Below are 18,579 nucleotides of genomic sequence, written 5' to 3' on the forward strand. Positions count from 1 at the left end.
TTCAAGCCGTTCGTCTATGCGCGCGCCTTACGGAGACCTAAATTGCGTTTAATTGATACTTTCGATCTACATTTCCATATTATTTTCAGGGTTATCTTTTTATATCAGTTTTAGTAAATACCAACAGCGATCTCATTAAATTGATAATCCAAAGTATAAAGAACGATCTTGCGTCCCGCAATCCAATCCATGTAAATCTTGCGCTGCAATGCATCGCCAATATCGGCAGCAAAGAGATGGCAGAGGCATTTGGGAACGAGATACCAAAGTTACTCGTCTCTGGGTACGTCTCCCTCTTACCTTGACAGATCGCACTCGTCGTTTACGTGCCGCTCGAATAGCGTCGTCATTTTCGTCGGTACTTTTTCAGGGATACCATGGACGTGGTCAAGCAAAGCGCAGCGTTGTGCCTGCTGCGATTGCTGCGCACTGCCCCGGACGTCGTTCCTAGCGGAGAATGGACGTCTCGCATAGTGCATCTCTTGAACGATCAGCATCTCGGGGTCGTGACCGCGGCGGCATCGCTGATAGACGCGCTCGTCAAAAGGAATCCGGACGAGTACAAGGGCTGCGTCAGCCTGGCCGTCTCCAGATTGAGCAGAGTACGTAAGTCGGTTCGCGGTTTCCCCCGCGAGGCGGCGAGTAATCCCTTTTCTCTCTTGCTTCAGATCGTTACGTCGAATTATACGGACCTGCAGGATTACACTTACTACTTCGTGCCGGCACCGTGGCTGTCGGTAAAATTATTGAGATTGTTGCAAAATTACACGCCGCCAGGTATAAAGACGCCTAATTTCAACCGTGTACCGTGCTCTACGCGGTACGACGTATTAACGAGGACGTTACCATCTCTGTTTAGCCGAGGATCCAGGAATCAGAGGAAGACTGAACGAGTGCCTGGAGACCATATTGAACAAGGCCCAAGAACCACCGAAATCCAAAAAAGTACAACATTCTAACGCAAAGAACGCGGTTCTCTTCGAGGCTATTAGTCTAATTATTCACAACGACAGCGAACCGAATCTATTGGTACGCGCGTGCAATCAGCTGGGCCAATTTTTGTCAAATCGCGAAACGAACCTACGTTATTTGGCCCTCGAGTCGATGTGCCATTTAGCCACGTCGGAGTTCTCTCACGAGGCCGTGAAGAAGCACCAAGAGGTGGTCATATTGTCGATGAAGATGGAAAAGGACGTGTCCGTGAGGCAGCAAGCGGTGGACCTCTTGTACGCCATGTGCGACAAGAGCAACGCGGAAGAGATAGTGCAAGAAATGTTAAATTACCTCGAGACTGCGGATTATTCCATCAGAGAGGAAATGGTTCTCAAGGTAGCGATTTTAGCTGAGAAATATGCTACCGATTATACCTGGTACGTTGACGTTATCCTAAATCTAATCAGGATAGCTGGCGACTATGTCTCGGAAGAAGTCTGGTATAGAGTTATACAGATCGTAATTAACAGAGACGACGTGCAAGGATACGCCGCTAAAACCGTTTTTGAGGTAAATCGAACACGACTTTGTCGTCGATGACAAATCCGTCCGGTTTGTGCGACGTTGATCCGTCACAAAGACAAATTTCAGGCCCTGCAAGCGCCGGCGTGTCACGAGAACATGGTCAAGGTCGGCGGATACATCTTGGGAGAATTCGGCAATCTCATCGCCGGCGATCAGCGATCGTCCCCGTCCGTACAATTTCAGCTGTTACATTCCAAAGTACGTGTTTCCGTGGCTCCACCTGTTCTTGCTTCTTCCCCCGATAACGCAACGATATCGGTTTTCAGTATCACCTCTGCTCTCCGATGACGCGGGCTTTGCTACTGTCCACCTACATCAAGTTCGTCAATCTCTTCCCCGAGATACGGACCCAGATCCAGGACGTGTTCAGGCAACACAGCAACTTGCGTAGCGCCGACGCCGAGCTTCAGCAAAGGGCCTCCGAATATCTACAATTGAGCATAATAGCCTCTACGGACGTCTTGGTACGTTTCAAAGATGACGACGACGACGACCGGTCCACGTTGAGGCGCGACACTAAAAAAATATCGTGAAATTCGACAGGCCACCGTATTGGAGGAAATGCCCGCGTTCCCGGAACGGGAGTCCTCGATTCTCGCCGTTCTGAAGAAGAAGAAACCTGGCCGCGTGCCGGAGAACGAGATCAGGGAGAGCAAGAGCCCGGCGCCGAACGCCAATCATCACGCCGAACCGCCGTCCGTCGCAGCGGTTTCCGCCGTGAACAATACCTCCGCGGATCTGTTGGGCTTGTCGACGCCACCTTCGTCGCAGCCGTCCAGCAATACCGGCGTCCTTTTGGACGTTCTGGGTGACATATACAATATGCCGAACAAAGTTGGCGCGACGAACGGTACTCAAAACATGTACAATCCTAAAAAGTAAGTTGCCTCGTGAAAAGTAGTCGTATTGCGTTTGGTCGATGTATGACGTGCTCACGATTGCCTCGTAGATTCGTTTGTAAAAACAACGGGGTGCTCTTCGAGAACGATTTGATTCAAATCGGAGTGAAATCCGAATTCCGGCAAAATCTAGGACGCGTTGGGCTTTTCTACGGCAACAAAACTCAGTACGCGTTGCATAGTTTTCAACCGCAGCTGTCGTGGTCGGAGGAGAATCAAGCGAAGTTGGCCGTTCAAGTTAAGCCCGTCGATCCTGTCCTGGAAGCTGGCGCGCAGATTCAACAGATGATCAATGCCGAGTGCATCGACGACTACAGCGGTGCGTAGATCTCTGTTGCTCCGTTATCCCCCAACGGCTCCGATACTTATTTGGCTTCTATCTTTCAGATGCCCCCAGTATGCTCATATCTTTTATTTACAATAACGTACCGCAGAAAATTACGATGAAGTTACCATTAACGATAAACAAATTCTTCGAACCGACGGAGATGAACGGAGAGTCTTTCTTCGCACGGTGGAAGAACCTCGGAGGGTAGGCTGACGAAAAGAAAGAAAGAAAAAAAATAGAGGAATATGTACACGCCGAGATACGTGTACGATCCGTATGAACGAACATTTTCTTTGCGTTTTCAGGGCGAATCAACAACGCTCGCAAAAGATATTCAAAGCGCAACAACCGATGGACTTGGCCCAGGTCCGTACAAAATTGCAAGGATTTGGAATGCAATTGTTGGACGGGATCGATCCGAATCCCGACAATTTCGTTTGCGCGGGCATAGTTCATATGAGAGCTCAGCAAGTTGGATGCTTGTTACGTCTTGAGCCCAATAAACAGGCGCAGGTAATATTTCTTCTCGGGTCATTTTTTTTTTTTTTTAAACGTAACGTACGATACGCGAGTAACGAGACGTTTCGCACGATTTCAGATGTTCCGATTAACCGTACGTTCGAGTAAAGAGTCTATGTCGGTCGAGATCTGTGACCTGCTAGTGGACCAATTTTAATAAGGCCTAGCAGGCGTGCATGAGCGACGAAAGAAGCTGGTTTATGGGCGACGTCGCGGGAAGAGCACCGTACTGTTTCTCGCGCCGTACGCCAGAAGAAGCAAATACTGATAATTAATCGTTAAGAAGCGTGCGTTGTACCCAAGCTTACGGATAGACCTTTGATTGCTATAATATCTATCGCCAACGCGAGGAAAATGATGAGCTCTCAAGAGATATTTGATGGCACGATAACGAGTAAGATGGTGGGTAAAAGAGAAGAAAAAAAAAATATATAAGTAACGGGGTTTCCTAAACAGCCTAGCGTTAGGACGTAAGATTACTATAAACGAGAGAAAACAAAGTCGGAAAGGACAAAACGAAAGTTAAATGATATAAGCCGCAAGTATCATTATACTTTGTGTATCGTTTCTACGCGACGTTTCCATCTTATTAGACTCAGCATTCCGGCACAGACGTAACGTATGTACCTTTAGTTTCTAATACCGCGTGTCGGTTCGTCGTGAACGTTCTCCTCCAACGTTCGAAATCTTTTCTGGGTCCGAATTTTCAACCAGCAGAGAAGGAAGAAAGTAATCATTATTCGCATCCGTGTCTAATTTCAATTTTTGTTGTTTTTTTTTTTTTGTTTTTTCATATTTCTTTTTTTTGGAAAGCGACCATTTCCATGTGTATCCTGTCTGTCTGTCTGTCTGTCCGTCTGTCCGTCTGCTACTGCTGTGCGCGCGTGCGTGTGTGCGTGGATGGATGGGTGTCTCTGCGTGTGTATGCGCGCGCGCGAGTGACACTCGTGCCGTGCAGAACAAACGAGTACGCGCGGCGTGTGTACGTTTTTTTTATATAGCGAGCATCGAACGAAATCCGAATAATCCCTCGATATACGTGTAACGGCATTGACGCAACATATCGGTTCTCACAGCACACGCACTCATTTGTCACAAGTGCCATTGTCCGCTGTCCACTCGGTAAAGGTCTTTTCCTTTCTCATTACGATTTCTCCCGAGCTTCTTCCCTCTCTCTTTTTATATCTCTTTTTCATCGCTGTGCGCGATCGTGTCGCGCGCAACGATTGCTAGATTTTAGCCCGATTACCGCGGGCTCCATGATATTAGTGGTCGATTCAGCTTCAATATTCTCCCGCGTTTAAAGGAGCTCGACGATAAAGATACCTACGATCGGTTCGTTTTTCTCCGCTTACTTCCCACAATTCCCTCCGCTGTCTCCGTTTTATCCATTTAATGGCGCGGGATAGATCCGTGTCTGGTAAATCTCCTGATTCGTAAGTGATACAGAAAACGGATAACGATCATGTTGACGTTGATGACGATTGTCGGAAACGTAAGATGCCGTAGCTTTTTGGCGAATAATCGAGCGTTGATGAATTAGTTAATTTCCATGTAAGCATGACTATAGATCGATCTTTAATTAATTTTAACGAGTTTTACGTGAGATGTATATTTCAGTAGTAACATATGTAATGGACGCGCGCGTGTACATTGTACAGGTGATATTTACAATGCACTTCTATGCATACAAAGGGTTGCGTGACCTATATATATGTACGTGTTAACGATATTATCGAGAGAAGAGAGAAAAGAAGAAAAAGGGAAAAAAAGAAAAGAGCAGCTTTAAGCGGCGTTGAGACATGATATATAGTTTACGGAAGACGATAATCATTAATCCAGATGATTGTAAAGATCTATTCAATTGTAAATAAGTAATTTCCATTATAATAATTAGAAGCAATCCGTTAATGCGGCTGCTTTTCGCGAGACACAGTAGATCGCAGTACTCGTAGCCTCGAGAGAGACACTCGACTTAATTTTCTTTTCTTTCTTCTCTCTTTTTTCTTTTCTTTTCTTTTCTTTTCTTTTCTTTTTTTCTCGTTTCTTTGTTCTTTTTTCTTTTTCGTTAGTATTCACACTCACGTTTTCCCCTCTTTTCTCCTAGTACTTTTCGTACAAAGGCATTCAATGCCTTTTGCCTATATTTTTTTCTCTTTATTTAATCGTAAGTCCACATTATTGTACAATGGTATACATACATATCTGTTGAATGTGAATGTTAACTTATAATATATTGTCAAAGTTATTCGGTTAAATGCGTTTCATCGTCGGGTCTACGAATTTTACAGAATCGAAAAGATGCCTACATTCTTACGTATCACGTCGCGTAGTAATGTCTTGTTGAAAAAAAAAAGGAAAAAAAAATGAAAGACAAAAGCCTGTAAAGAAAAATTTAGATTTCAAGTGCAAAGGAACGATAAACAAGTGCAAGGAAAAAGTAAACGACGGATATTCGTGGACAATAAGTATTACAGGCGATCTTGCGGATAGCTTAACTGCGACAAGAGATTAAAAAAAAAAAAAAGAAAAAAGCAAAAGGACAAACGGAAGAAAGTCCGTTTATGAAACTGAGAGATTTAAAATTGTATTTTGCGAAATTCGGGATACGTCGTATCCTTCCAATTAGTAGTATTCAATGTGTTATATATGTGTAAAATATATCCATGCAGAATCTCATTACTAATTTCGAGCGTTTCTACTTCTTCCTTTTATCATTTTCATTCTTCTTTTTCTTTTTCGGACGGAGTAAGTACTGCACCAGAGAAAAGAATAGTCTGAACGATTAATCGCCAGTCATGGATTATTTAATATCGAAGATAATTGACAAAAACGCGAAAACGAAAGAAAAGTACCTCTCGCTTTTCGGACAGAAAACGAAGAAAAGAAAGTGAAAAAAAAGAAACATTTCTATACATTTATTATGCAGAAATTGAAAGTGTAGACTCGTTCATTCGATGTATCGAAGTAATCGTATATGTAAAATGTTTTATTCGTCGAATGCATGTTTGTCCGCGCGCGTGTGTGCGTGTGCGTGTGCGTGTACGTAAGAAAATTTCGCGCTCGCGGGTATATACAATATATATATATATATATAGATAGATTCCCTCCCCATATAAATACGAGAGAAATATTTCGTTCTTTTTTTTTTTAATTCACGTAATACGAGCACGTAGAAAAATCAGTGCTTTCTTTTTTCATCGCTACGACAAAGATTTTCAAATCGAATCTTCGTGCGATGAAAAAGAATAAAAAAAAGAAAAAAAAGAAGACGAAAAGAGGAGACGACCTTAGGGTTCCTTTAGCATTAAAAGTCCAATCCGTCTTCTATTCCTCTTTGAAGCACTGCTAGCGGAGGATCTCTCCTAAGAACAAGAATATCGAGCGCGAGACGCTTATTGTAATATTCGATTATTTTATATTTTTTAGTTTTATATATATATATATATATGCACACATATTGTTTCTAAGGCGCCATTGATTTATATTACTGAACGATATATGACGTTAATGATAACGATAACGATAATAATGATAATAACGATGGCGATGATATATCGTATAAAAAAGAAATGAAAAAAATGAAGAAACGTTTATTTCGATCTTTTTTCGACACTTTTCTTCTTTTTGCATCATTTTTATAATTTGCTCCAGCTCGTATGCTATACGTAATGCGTTAGAGAGTATGCGCAGACACGAGTGAAACGAAGAAAAGGAAAAATATGGAGACGGACGTCCTCGAATCGTTCGATCGATCGATTCGTTCGATCTATCCGTCTATCTATCTATCTATACATCGAGAGAGCATTATCAACGTGCCGTGCCAAATACTCCGAAAGCGTAAATGGGTCCACGATACAGAGTACGAAAAAACTCTATTGTACGAAGCAGACCAATGCGGTGTACGCCAAACTATGAAGGCTAACAAGAAAAAAAGAAAAATATTAACGAAAATATATTTCATTAAAAATCCTATATATACATATATATATATACTATATTTACGAGGACTCGATATTAAAAATCAAGGTGAATGGTAACTCGCGTTCGTGTTTCGAAGAATGAATTAGCAAAGAGACGAAAGCAAGACGACGACGTGATTAGAGTCTTACGTCCGTCGCATTATTATTATTATTATTATTGTTGTTGTTGTTGTTGTTACTCTTACTATTATTATTAGAATATCGTACGTTTACATTTACATTTACAGACTCGTCGTGTATAAAGTAAAAGCTACGGGTACTAAAATACCCGTCATGCTCTTGCAAAGCACCAATGATTTTTGGCTACGCAGCGAATGAATGTTTAACGTTTACGAGCGCTTCCGTGCAAGCCAAAAAAAAACATTTATTATTAAACAATCGTACCAAGCAAGCACGTACGTACGATTTGTTTTGCGCGTCGCGCGATCGACTCGTTTCGTTTCCTTTTTCATTTTTATTCTCTTTTAAGTGCAGAGTCTTTGTAAATAGGAACAACGAATTTTTCTACGTAGCTTTATCCGATTAGATCCGCGCGCTTCGCATATGCCGAAATTCGGACGTGTTTGAGTAGTCGATGACAACGTTCATCTATCGTTTCTTCTCCTTTTTATTATAGTACGTGCGTCGTCTCCTATGTCGTACCTAGCGTGTCACGATTGTTTAAAAACGTTTACTTAATAATTATATATGTGTGTGTGTGTGTGTGTGTGTATATATATATATATATGTATATACACATATACGTATACATACACACGCGGATCGAAAAAGGTCTCTATTTATAATATACAAGGTATGTAGTATAAAGGATTAAAATTGAAATATGTTTTAAGCGAAAAAAATAAAATAACGATGATAACACATATTAGATAATAGGCATAGTCGATGTGAAGTACCTTGGCGATCGTAACACCATGCGTTTTCTGTCAACGAGGACACTCGCGTATTCGTGCGATCTCTTGGAAGAAAGTATGCTACTTCCCCTTCTTATCACCGAGCAAACGAATAAGAAAGAAACGCTCGAGAGTATGTTCGAGCGACGCTGCACGCAATAATATCTCGCGTACGTATGTACGATAGAAAAATGAACGAGAAAAAAAAGAAAAAAAAAAAGAAACGATGAAATAGGAATAGAAACTACGATCTAGTGCATCTGCTCTTTTTTCTCGCATCGATGACGATGCTTGATATTTGCGACAAAGGAAATAACTATGCCCATGAACGAGCAATAAGAAGCGTTTCGCTTGGATCGTGTCCATCTTTCCTTCTTCTATGACACTCGTGTATTTTCGATATATATATCACGTCGTAATAATAACGATATATACATGGTAGTATGTATATATACATAGACCCCATCGACGATATCGCAATCACCTCGTAATTGCTCGATCGAAGAACTCTTTCGCGCTCGTCGGAATCATCGTCTTTAATTTGTTCACAAAGGAAAAAAAAATAAAAAATGGTGCCAGCACGAACGACGCGCCTTTAATTTATATTCGATTATAAGCGACAAAGCGATGCTCTGTGGATAATTTATAGAAGGATGTTTAATTACATTTTTTTTTTATAAGAAGGATGTAATACCTTGCCGTGCAACGCAATGAAATCCAACTCGAGAAAAAACGGATTCGTTTTTAGCTCTATTCGTCCGCTTGAAACCAAAAGCTTGAAGGGAAAGATAATTGAAAAGAAAGTTCGCGAGCCTCGCGTGTGAAAACGTAGGCACGCGCGCCCGTATAAACACACGCACGTACACAACGCGCTCGCGCGTTATACATTGAAATCATAAACATCGTAGCTATACACAAGTTGGACGTTCGGTGTGCCGTGTGTTTATATGTATGTATATACATATACGTACGCACAGTATTTAAGCGGATGGCATACACGCAGCACGTTCTTTCTACGCGAGGTTAAACAGCGATCAAGCGTCCTAATTAAAGAAAGAAGACGAGACGAAATATCTAAAGAAATGAAGCGAGACAAGATGAAAGTATGGTGCGTACGCATCTCAATTTGGTAGTATAATTTTCTTATACGACCGACCGCAACTGTTGTACGTACTTAAATAAAATAAAAGAGCTGTATACAAAGCGTGCCTTGTTAATGGCCTTCGTGGAAAAACATCGATGCGTTTTTTTTTAGTTAATCTCATATAGACGACGCACGCAGGCAGGCAGGCAGGCAGCAGGCACGCACCGACCAACCAATTGACTAGTATACGAGAACGAATCGAACTCGTCGATCGTTTCGTCCCTTCGTTCTCCTTCCTTTATTTTTCGTTAAACGATTCAAAGCCTTTGCATGGTTTTGGACGACTCGTAATCGACGAAATCATTTTGGTCGTTAGGTTCATCGAGGAAACCAGCAGCTTCAACGTCCTTCTCGAGAATCTCCTGTCTCTCCTCGAAATGAAACACTCGATCGGATTGATTTATCAAGACACTTTCCTCGGCAGTGTCCTCGGCATCTTCGGGCGCTAAAAAGAAGTTTCCACGAGTTTTGCATTTCCTAAGATAATCCGGATTATCGGGAGCGGCTCGATGGCAGGAATCGCAGACCGTGTCGGTCTTGGAAGTACAGGAATGAGCTTCGTAAAGACCCGGGCCACATCTCGAACAAATCCAACATGGCTGTGTGCTGTGATGCGGACTATAAGTGCCAGGTAGACACTTGGCGCACTCGGTGTCGCGACCACGAACGCATCGACTCGTTACGCCCCAACCTGGACCGCATCTGCTGCAATGGGTACCCCCTTTGTGATGCCTTATACGAGGTCTTCCATCGGTCACCTGGAATCGAAGGGGACAACAGACGGTTAATACGCGGATATCGTCTTCGTCGAGCATACGTCTATCGATGTTTTCGACGTCAACGAATTCTACGATCTTTCGATTCGACTCGTATCGCGTGACGCCCCGTCGAAGCAGCATGCTTTGCGAAGCGACGAGGCACCGAGAGAGAGAGAGAGAGAGAGAGAGAGGTAAAAGTACGCGACGAAAAACGATCGAGTAGAGTCGTCGTACGACGAAAAATTCGACGACAAAGTTTCGACGCTTTTCACCGTAAATCTTGACAAACGCGACCTTCTCGTGCGGAGATCAAAAGGAAAAAGTAGTGAAAAAGAAATGGAAAAATATATTCCGGAAGGATATCAATCGTAATTCGTTGTAGACGTTGAAGCGAGATACGATCTTCCTCGAGATAGCCTTCCCCGACTAAATTTAGTATTCAAATTCGACCGTTGGAGAACAGGTGTACGGGTATAAAGAGCACCTGACTCGAGGCGAACACCTTGCGCGCCTTTCTTTCTCTTCGTTTCCGTAAATACAACGAAAATGTGAAAATACCTAAAGACGAGAACGCGAGAGCGGCCTCCCTCTCGCGTACGCGGTCATTTTTCGTAAAAACGACTAGGTACATCGAATCCGTCTTGTTTCTCGGTATTTAAACGCACCTGCTATCTCCTGTCGTATAACCTCGTTACCTTTCGTTCCTTTTTCTTTCTTTTTTTTTTGGGGGGGGGGGGGGGGAGTAATAAAACGAAAAACGTCGGTTCCACCGTGGAGGAAAATATTAATGACGGCTTGTCAAGCGTACATAAAATTTCTTTGCCTTTCTCGTTTCTTCGCAATTCTTGAATACGTAATTTCACGTAGACCCTACGGTCTCGTACGCGCGCATGTGCTCGCTAGTAGCAGCTGTTGGCAGCCGGTTTCTGGCACGCGCCGACGGTCACTACCGTGTCGAGCGAATCGTCTTACCGAACACCGACTGCTTCTCGTTCGGAACTCGAGTTCTACGGGGAAAGAGGAGGAAGGAGAGAAGAGGAGAGCTACGACGCGCGTAAGGATCCACCCTGTCGATTCGCGAGCGAAATTGAACGGAAAATTTGTCAGGCCGGATCGATCGATATCGAAGGACGGTGTTTTTCCTTATCGAACGATTATTTCGACGAAGAGAGAACGATGCACGAGCACCGATCGATCGCGCATACGTATTTCGTTTTTCGAACGTCGAAGCTCGGAAAGAGAGCTTTCAATTGTTATTCGGAGTGCGATCGGACGTAAAGGATAAAAGCGCGATTTTATAGCGTTCCGTCGACCCCATTTAAAAGTCAAAGGAGGAATAGAATTTCGTTCCTGTACTTGTCGAAACGGACGTTACAACGTCTCTTTACACAATTTCGTTTTTTTTCCTTTCCACCGATAAATCTCTCGATACGTCGACGAATGAATCGTCGTCGCTCGATACGGTACTCGAGGGTCGTCCTTGCACGCGAGAGAAAGAGAGAGAGAGAGAGAGAGAGAGAGAGAGAGAGAGAGAAAGAAGAGAAAGAGGGTAGGGCTCGAGTCGAGCGTGATTGCAAATCCGTATCGACGATAACGGAAGTAACGCGGCGCTCGCAGTGACGAGTATGAATAGAAACTTCCGGCACGGCGGACAAACCGGAAGCTGTAATTGTCGCGACTGCCGTCCTGTACCTTCCTGCGCGTGTTTTATTTTTTTTCCCCCTTTTCTGTCGTTTCCTTGCCCAGGCCGTAAAAGAAGAAACGACGAGCGAACGTTGGGCCATCGAGAAGCGAAAAGTTTCCCCTTTCCCCTCCCGCGTCGCTTTATGCACCGGCGCGTGCAAGAAAAAGGGATGCATCCCTCTCGACGAAAGCGACCGTGCGAGACGCGCGGAAGCGAAAGACCCGTCGAGACGAGTGCGTGAGAAAGGAGGAATTTTTACTGAAGCGAATCGTCCCGATATCCTCGATCTTCGCCGATTCTCGAAATCGATCGCACGACTCGCGTCTACGATTTAATAACGATGGAGCTATGCGGGGACGCGCTATCGGCGAGTCAAAGTCGAAATGGTTCGTTTGCTCGAGGGTCGAACGAATGCCGTAGCAGCTGCTTCGATAATTATCTACGAAACTCGTACAGGCCCATTGTTTCTCGAACGAGCCCGACCGCCACGTACCCGACGAGTACACGCTCGTATACCTACTATACCGAGTTTTAGCCCTCGGCTTAAAAAGGAAGTGGGCGGGAAATTCGTCTGCTATAAAAAATCATAAATCACAGCAAATCGATCCACCTAAGGGCTAAGATCCTCTTTTCTTCTTCTCCGTCCTTTGTTCCTTTTACGCGGGCAAAGATCAACTTTTCGATCCATCTCGCTCCATCATTCGAACGTTTCCGAGACAGAAGTCGCAGAGTTTTTTCGAGGGACGACGGACGAATGCACGTACGCTCGCGCGTGAAACGACGAAATCGCGATCGCTCTCGACTTGCTGCCTCTACACGCGCGTGCGTTTTACGCATATTCGCAACAACTTTCGAAGCGATCGCTGGGCTTTCGATCAGATCCCGACGGAGTACCGAGTTCCCGAGCGAATCGGACAAGCGTCCGAAACGCCGAAATATATTTGGCAATCGCGTCCGAGCGCCGAGAGGCGCGCTTCTCTTTATCTCGACGAGCTGTGACTTGTAACTCGCCGGGAGCGAAGAGCGAGGGAAAGAAAACGCGGAGAGAGAGAGAGGGAGAGAGAGAAGGAAGAAGTTTCGTAGCTTTGACTGGCGCGATATAGGTCAGACCGAGAAAAAAGCTTTTCAAGCGTTCGCAACGAGAGCCCGAGAGAACATTTGCATTTCGGCTTTGATTTTGTAAGAGCCGCGCGTTAGGGAGGTAAAGTAATTCCAAAGAGCGGAGTAACCGGTGTGCGTCGAACAGACCTAACCGATCTTCCTACGTAAAACCTGTGCGAAGGTAAAGAGATACGACGACAAATGACGATAATAAGGACGACGGGCGACGTAGGTTAGTACTCGATTAAACTCCGACTCTCGCGCTCTCGACTTTGTAAGACGAGAGTAATGAAAAGCGCCGGTACTCGTCCGAAAAAAGAATTTATGTTGATTTTCTCCAAAAAAAGAAAAAAATAAATCTTTAGAAATTTCTATCGTCGAACGAAACGAGGCGCTCGTTCGCGGCGTTTAACAAACACCTCGATGCAGTTCCTTTTTAATTAATTTTTCAAACTGTTCCGACGTGAATGGTTAAACTGGGGCAAGCTTAACCCGGAAAAGTTGTAGTATGTCGTTAGATACCGCGTTTGAAAAAATGAAAAGAAAAAAGAAACGGAGCGCAAAAAATTAAACGAATTTGAGGTCTTTCAAAGGATTTGAAATAAGAATCGTTGCGATTATTAAAATTTTGCGAGTAAAAGCGTCTTTCGCGTTTTCGTCGCGTGTCACGGTAACGACGATGATATTTACCTCGACGACGCTATTACGTTTCACGGAGACCGAACGAAAGGAATCGTTGGAAGGCTTAAACTCGAAGTCGGGCAGAAAGTCAAAGTTTAACGAATCCGGGGCCAGTTATCTCGTTCGCCTACGAATGGAAAAGTACATGCAAAGAGGCACGAGGAGAAGCAGGATATAGCGACTACCACTTCTAGAATCGGCTCCCACGAGTCGCAGGCTTCGTTAGTACAAATCGCACGGACTTTTGACCAGCCCTGATCTTTCTCGCTCGACCTCAAGACGCGCAACCCTTCTCTCTCCCTCCTCGGCTTCGCGCTCCGACCCTATTGTCGTCACGGGGATGCGCGTTTCATGTGAACCACTCTCTTATCCAACAAACGATCTCGCCTCTTCGCGACTCCAAAGGAAGCGTTCCTATGAGATCGCTTGAATTTCTTTTTCTCTTCTCTCTCTTTATCGCTCTAATTTCTCGTTTCTTTCCTTTTTCTCTCTCCTTTCGTTCGCCCTAGCCTATCGTCGGGAGGCAATTTGCCTGAAAAAGAAGCGAAAAGTCTCATAGCGCGAGTCGGTTAACGCGAAAATTAACGATCGCGTTGTAATTGTCAAGAATCATCGTTTCCGCCTTACGCAACTTGCATCCTGTGTCCGTCCGCTCGTCGGATAGTCGGTATGCAAAGTACGTTTCGCTCTTCGTGCGACGTTAAATTCGAGAGACGAAATCTGAAACGATAGGTCGGGAAATATTTTGGAACTTACGTCGATGGATAGGATCAGTGCGAAGACGACGAGCAAGGCGATCGTCGATTCCCTCGTTGATAGCATCGTCTCGCTAATTTCTTCCTCGGATATCGCTCTTCTCTTCGGCGATCCTCAAAATATCATCGCAAGAGCGTCGAGAGGGCACGGATGAATCGCTCTCGCCAAGACGATCGAGGGATCCTTCCTCGTTAACGACCGTATACTCGTCGTCGTATCGACGGAAGGACTCGCGAGAGAGAGAGAGAGAGCGGTACACGGTCCTGACCACTCCCGAGTGGCCGACGTACGCCAACGACGGTTCAACGTGGACTGAAGCTGCTACGGTGCGGCCGCAGCCGTTACGGTGAAACCGCTACAAACTACGAACGTGCAGCTGTAACACGCGCTCGGTCACGTGTCTGCCTCTCTAGCCCCTTGTATCCCCCTTTTTTTTAAATCTCTGTTACCAGCGCCAACGCGTAGGCGAGTTTGGCTGCTGTAAGACGTCGAAGCGAATAAGACGGATCGGAGGATCTCGAATCAATCGTTGGTAAACCATCGTATCGATCGTCGCCGCTATAAATCTCTCGCATCGTATCGTTTCGAGATCTCTCGCCTAAGAACGGACGATCTCGCCTCGGGGGGAGGAGGGTCCGCGCCTCGTAAAAAGAAATGTATATATACATATATATATATATATAATTTTAACGAAACGGAAAAAAGGAAAAAGAGATATTTATAAAAAAATTGTAGAGTTAACATATTGAATTTTCATTAAAAAAATCAAATATTGAAAATGTCATCTACGATAAACAAAAAAGATTTACGCATATTATGATTTAAATATTATACTATTACTGTATAGGAAAAAAATTCTTTTAAAGATTGCACATTAAAATTGTTATCGTAAAATTATCGTTTCTATTTAAAAGTTAAATGAAAGTCTTCCACAACTGATCTGTATCTCTCTACAAAAACTGCCCGTTGTGTTTACACTTTCATGAATGTTTCAGGATAGTTACCGTACCCGCCTCTTTTAGTCGTAAACTGCTTCGAATCAAAAGAGCTAAAGAAAACACCGGTATTAAAAGTATTTAGTTATTATTACGAACCATATAAATAGCAAAGATGGATATATTTTTAAATGCTGCTTATCTAATCTTTTGCTCTCTAAAGTTTAATTGCCTTGAAATGGTTGGTTAATAGTTTTAATTAGTCTTCTTTTCTCTCTTTTTTCTTTATTTTTCTTGTCCGTTTAAAAATTAGTTTCAAAAAAAATGTTATATATTTAACACAGCGTACGGATCACGAAATATTTTCTATCGTTTCATTTATACTTTATCTATTAATAGATTTGAAAATAGAACAAATTCGTACGTTAGATCTGCGAGTTTGGAAATTTTTTACTATTTACTAAAGAATCAAAGAGAGAAAAAGAGAGGGAAGAGAGGGATGGTATGGGCATGGGGGTGAGTGGATAGGGGAGAGGGAGGGGGGAGAAAGGGAGAGAAACATTTAAAAATAGTATTCATACTATCAATCTCTTCTAATTAATAAATCCTTTACTAGGTTTTTAAATAAGCCCAGCATCAGTGCGACCAAATATCAGATCAGTTGTCATGTTTTAATTATGAAAAACAAGTAAAAGAAAAAAAAATGATTAATAACGTAGAAATAAATTTTCCTATTTTCGTTTGAATTCGATTTATCCTAATTTGAAAAATTTTTTCAATTGATCTACAAAAAAAGAAAAAAAAAGAAAAAGAAACATTAAAATGACAAAATTCTATTACTAAAAATTACTGCGATAATGTATCAATTTTTAATATGATGACATCAGACGTTCAAAAGAATTACACTCAAATTTTCTAATCTCTTTTGACGAATAAATCTTTTTATGGACCGATAACAACAACAACAACAAAAATATCTAAAAATAGCAAGCGCTATTGCTATATGTTAATTTGATAATAAATTATTTCAACATGTAACTCTTTACGCGTAAAAATGAATTGAGAGTATCTAAATTGAAGTATCTAATTTACTCCTATTTTTATATTGAATTTACAAAAATAAATGAATAAATAAATAAATAAACGAATGAATACATAAATGAATGAATGGAAGGGATGGATGGATGAACGAACGAACGAACGAACGAACGAACGAACGAATGAATCATACAATAAATTTTGTAAATAAACCTCTCAAAATATATTTTATTTTATATTTTTATAATCTATAACCATAATATATAACAATTACTGTTGAAAGTGGAAGTTGTAATATTTTCTATATATAATATAAGAAATCGTTATAAAGTGATCAAAAACTCCATAATCGCCCCAAAATGAGGACGAAAATGACTAATAGATAGCTATAGTAACTTCCACCTTCATCAGTAGAAGAGTTGTTGTAACGTTTCGTGTCGTATGTTCGCGGAACATTATTATTGGTGTTTGTGTTTTTCGTTTGTGAATAATATTTTGTAATATCGGTGTTTGTATTGTTGGTGGTATTTTTTAATTGGTTTTTGGTTTTCGCTGATGGATCAATGTTATTTTTATTATCTAATTTATCAGTAAGTGTAGCATTAGTTGTCCTTTCTTTTATCCTCATACCATTGTTAATTAAAGCTATCCGATGAATATGATCACCAACTTCAGCTATATCTTGTCCTACTACAAGAACATCCTTAACTTCAACTTTGTTACGACCCTTAAAATTGCTAGGCATACTATCACTTATTCTAGCTGCTCTCATATAAGTACTTGGCATATTAGGGTCGGGTTGTTCAGAATATATGATGTTCTTGTTAGGCATAGTTTCATTATTAGCTTTAGTTTTATTATTAGGCTCAGTTTTAATATTGGTCTCAGTTTTATTATTAGCCTTAGTTGCATTAATATTCCCAATTTTATTATTAGGCTTAGCTGAATTGGTAGTCTCAATTTTATTATTAGCTTTAATTGCATTAATAATTTTAGCTTTATTATTAGCTTTAGTTGCACTAATAACTTTATTTTTGTCATCAGGCTTAGTTTCATCGGTAGCTTTAACTTTGTTATTATTCTTCGTTTCGTTAGTAACCCTAGTTTTGTTATTAACTCTATTTACCTTCGTAGATTTAGCTCGGTTACTAGGCCTATTTCTTCCATTACTTTCAGTTGCATTACTAGCCGTGGTTTATTACTATCTTATCTAATCTACTCGTTTTACTAGCTCTAGTAGCATCACTAGCCGTAATCGTATCACTAGCATTGGTTATATTAGTAGCTTTAAGCGATCGAAGGCACTTATACCGCTGTACCGACCCCCGATCGGACGCGGTTTCTCCGGTATATTTGATCTATCCAAACATCGTAAAACAAAGAGAGAGAGGGAAGGGAGAGGCTGAGATTGCGTTAAGATCGGGATTCGAAAACGCGTTGGAAAACTCGGGGGAACGACGATGCCTGCTCGTCGTCAGCTGCCGTTGCCGACGCACGCAGCTGACAGCCTTCTGCCAGCCGCTCTCCCGGAGCAGACCGGGACGTTCAGTTCGCGAGACAGGTGCTTGCCGCCGAGCGACCACGCGACCACCGGTCCTTGCCGCGAGGCGCGATCGGCCAGGGAACATCGAAGGAGAAAACCAAGAGGAGGGTCGTTCCGCGTGCGGACGACGAACGGTCGATAAATTTCTCGTGGACAAATTCGCCGTTGAAAGTTGGTCGCGGTTCGAAGCTTCGATCGGACTCGTTGTCGCCGGATGGGAATTCGTTTGGCGGATCCTTCGGGCGAGATCGAAACGGGTTCCGTAGAAGCTCTCTCGGCGAAAAGACCGTTAATAGCAGCGATCGCGTTATCGAGGAAGCGAGTCGATTCTCGTTGCGAAAGGGTCACGTGATCGCGCGATATCCGTAGACCAAGCGTTTCCCATACATAAATAACGCCTCGCCTCGCGTCTACCGCGCTGTACGGCCCCATTATATCCCATTATATCGAGCAGCTATTACACGGGGATATATTTTATCGCAACGTCGTGCCTCGACGTTGAAATCGGCGCACGTTCTCCTATATCCTTGCATCTCGACCCGTCTCGATCGATCCCTTCGGATAGTTCCACGAGTCGGATCGTCGGATCGTCGGATCGTCGGATCGCCGGATCGTCGGATCGCCGGATCGTCGGATCGTCGGATCGTAGGACGAAGGGATGTGGACACGTTAAAGGCAGATTAAACGGCATTAGATCAAACGAATTCCGCCGCCGTCCGCACGGAGCGCAAGAGTCGCGGACGCGTTGCTCCTTCGTCGGAGAAAATGTCGAAAGAAAAGAAAGGAAAGGGAAGGGAAG

General features: G+C 42.9%; 3 protein-coding genes across 9 annotated transcripts in view; 1 reads left to right on the top strand and 2 right to left on the bottom strand.

Moving 5' to 3' along the window:
- The window catches only part of LOC127068862 (AP-2 complex subunit alpha), a 12,151-nt gene extending 6,201 nt beyond the window's left edge, over nucleotides 1-5,950 (top strand). For 6 of the 7 annotated variants that reach the window (XM_051005192.1, XM_051005195.1, XM_051005194.1 and 3 more), the window contains 11 exons: nucleotides 90-283; nucleotides 371-602; nucleotides 669-777; nucleotides 860-1,503; nucleotides 1,585-1,716; nucleotides 1,785-1,982; nucleotides 2,062-2,396; nucleotides 2,468-2,736; nucleotides 2,805-2,949; nucleotides 3,051-3,258; nucleotides 3,344-5,950. In XM_051005192.1, the coding sequence (XP_050861149.1) occupies nucleotides 90-283; nucleotides 371-602; nucleotides 669-777; nucleotides 860-1,503; nucleotides 1,585-1,716; nucleotides 1,785-1,982; nucleotides 2,062-2,396; nucleotides 2,468-2,736; nucleotides 2,805-2,949; nucleotides 3,051-3,258; nucleotides 3,344-3,421 (2,544 nt within the window). In that variant the 3' untranslated portion in view covers nucleotides 3,422-5,950. The remainder of the gene's footprint in view (nucleotides 1-89; nucleotides 284-370; nucleotides 603-668; nucleotides 778-859; nucleotides 1,504-1,584; nucleotides 1,717-1,784; nucleotides 1,983-2,061; nucleotides 2,397-2,467; nucleotides 2,737-2,804; nucleotides 2,950-3,050; nucleotides 3,259-3,343) is intronic. The other variant, XM_051005198.1, reaches the window with a different exon arrangement.
- Nucleotides 3,953-14,694, bottom strand: LOC127068882 (tumor necrosis factor receptor superfamily member 4-like). Its single transcript, XM_051005254.1, has 2 exons — nucleotides 14,265-14,694; nucleotides 3,953-10,042 (listed from the first exon to the last, which is right to left on the bottom strand). The coding sequence occupies exons 1-2, from the start codon at nucleotides 14,328-14,330 to the stop codon at nucleotides 9,542-9,544; spliced, it is 567 nt and encodes a 188-aa protein (XP_050861211.1). The 5' UTR covers nucleotides 14,331-14,694; the 3' UTR covers nucleotides 3,953-9,541.
- A 1,877-nt stretch (nucleotides 14,695-16,571) lies between these two features.
- LOC127068994 (putative uncharacterized protein DDB_G0282133) lies at nucleotides 16,572-17,507 on the bottom strand. The gene is made up of 2 exons (XM_051005536.1): nucleotides 17,466-17,507; nucleotides 16,572-17,363 (listed from the first exon to the last, which is right to left on the bottom strand). Exons 1-2 carry the CDS (start codon nucleotides 17,505-17,507, stop codon nucleotides 16,572-16,574), a joined length of 834 nt encoding a protein of 277 aa, XP_050861493.1.
- Between the last annotated feature and the right edge of the window lie 1,072 nt (nucleotides 17,508-18,579).

This window comes from Vespula vulgaris, chromosome 14, assembly GCF_905475345.1.
Source record: "Vespula vulgaris chromosome 14, iyVesVulg1.1, whole genome shotgun sequence".
NCBI classification, from domain to species: domain Eukaryota; kingdom Metazoa; phylum Arthropoda; class Insecta; order Hymenoptera; family Vespidae; genus Vespula; species Vespula vulgaris.

Bases quoted from the DNA above. Each gene is read 5' to 3' on its own strand.
- LOC127068882 (XM_051005254.1), bottom strand. From the start codon at position 14,330: ATGCTATCAACGAGGGAATCGACGATCGCCTTGCTCGTCGTCTTCGCA. The intron at 10,043-14,264 runs GTAAGTTCCAAA...CTTCGATTCCAG, and splicing joins CACTGATCCTATCCATCGAC to GTGACCGATGGAAGACCTCG.
- LOC127068994 (XM_051005536.1), bottom strand. From the start codon at position 17,507: ATGCTAGTGATACGATTACGGCTAGTGATGCTACTAGAGCTA. The intron at 17,364-17,465 runs GTAAAACGAGTA...AAATCTACGAAG, and splicing joins TAGTGATGCTACTAGAGCTA to GTAAATAGAGTTAATAACAA.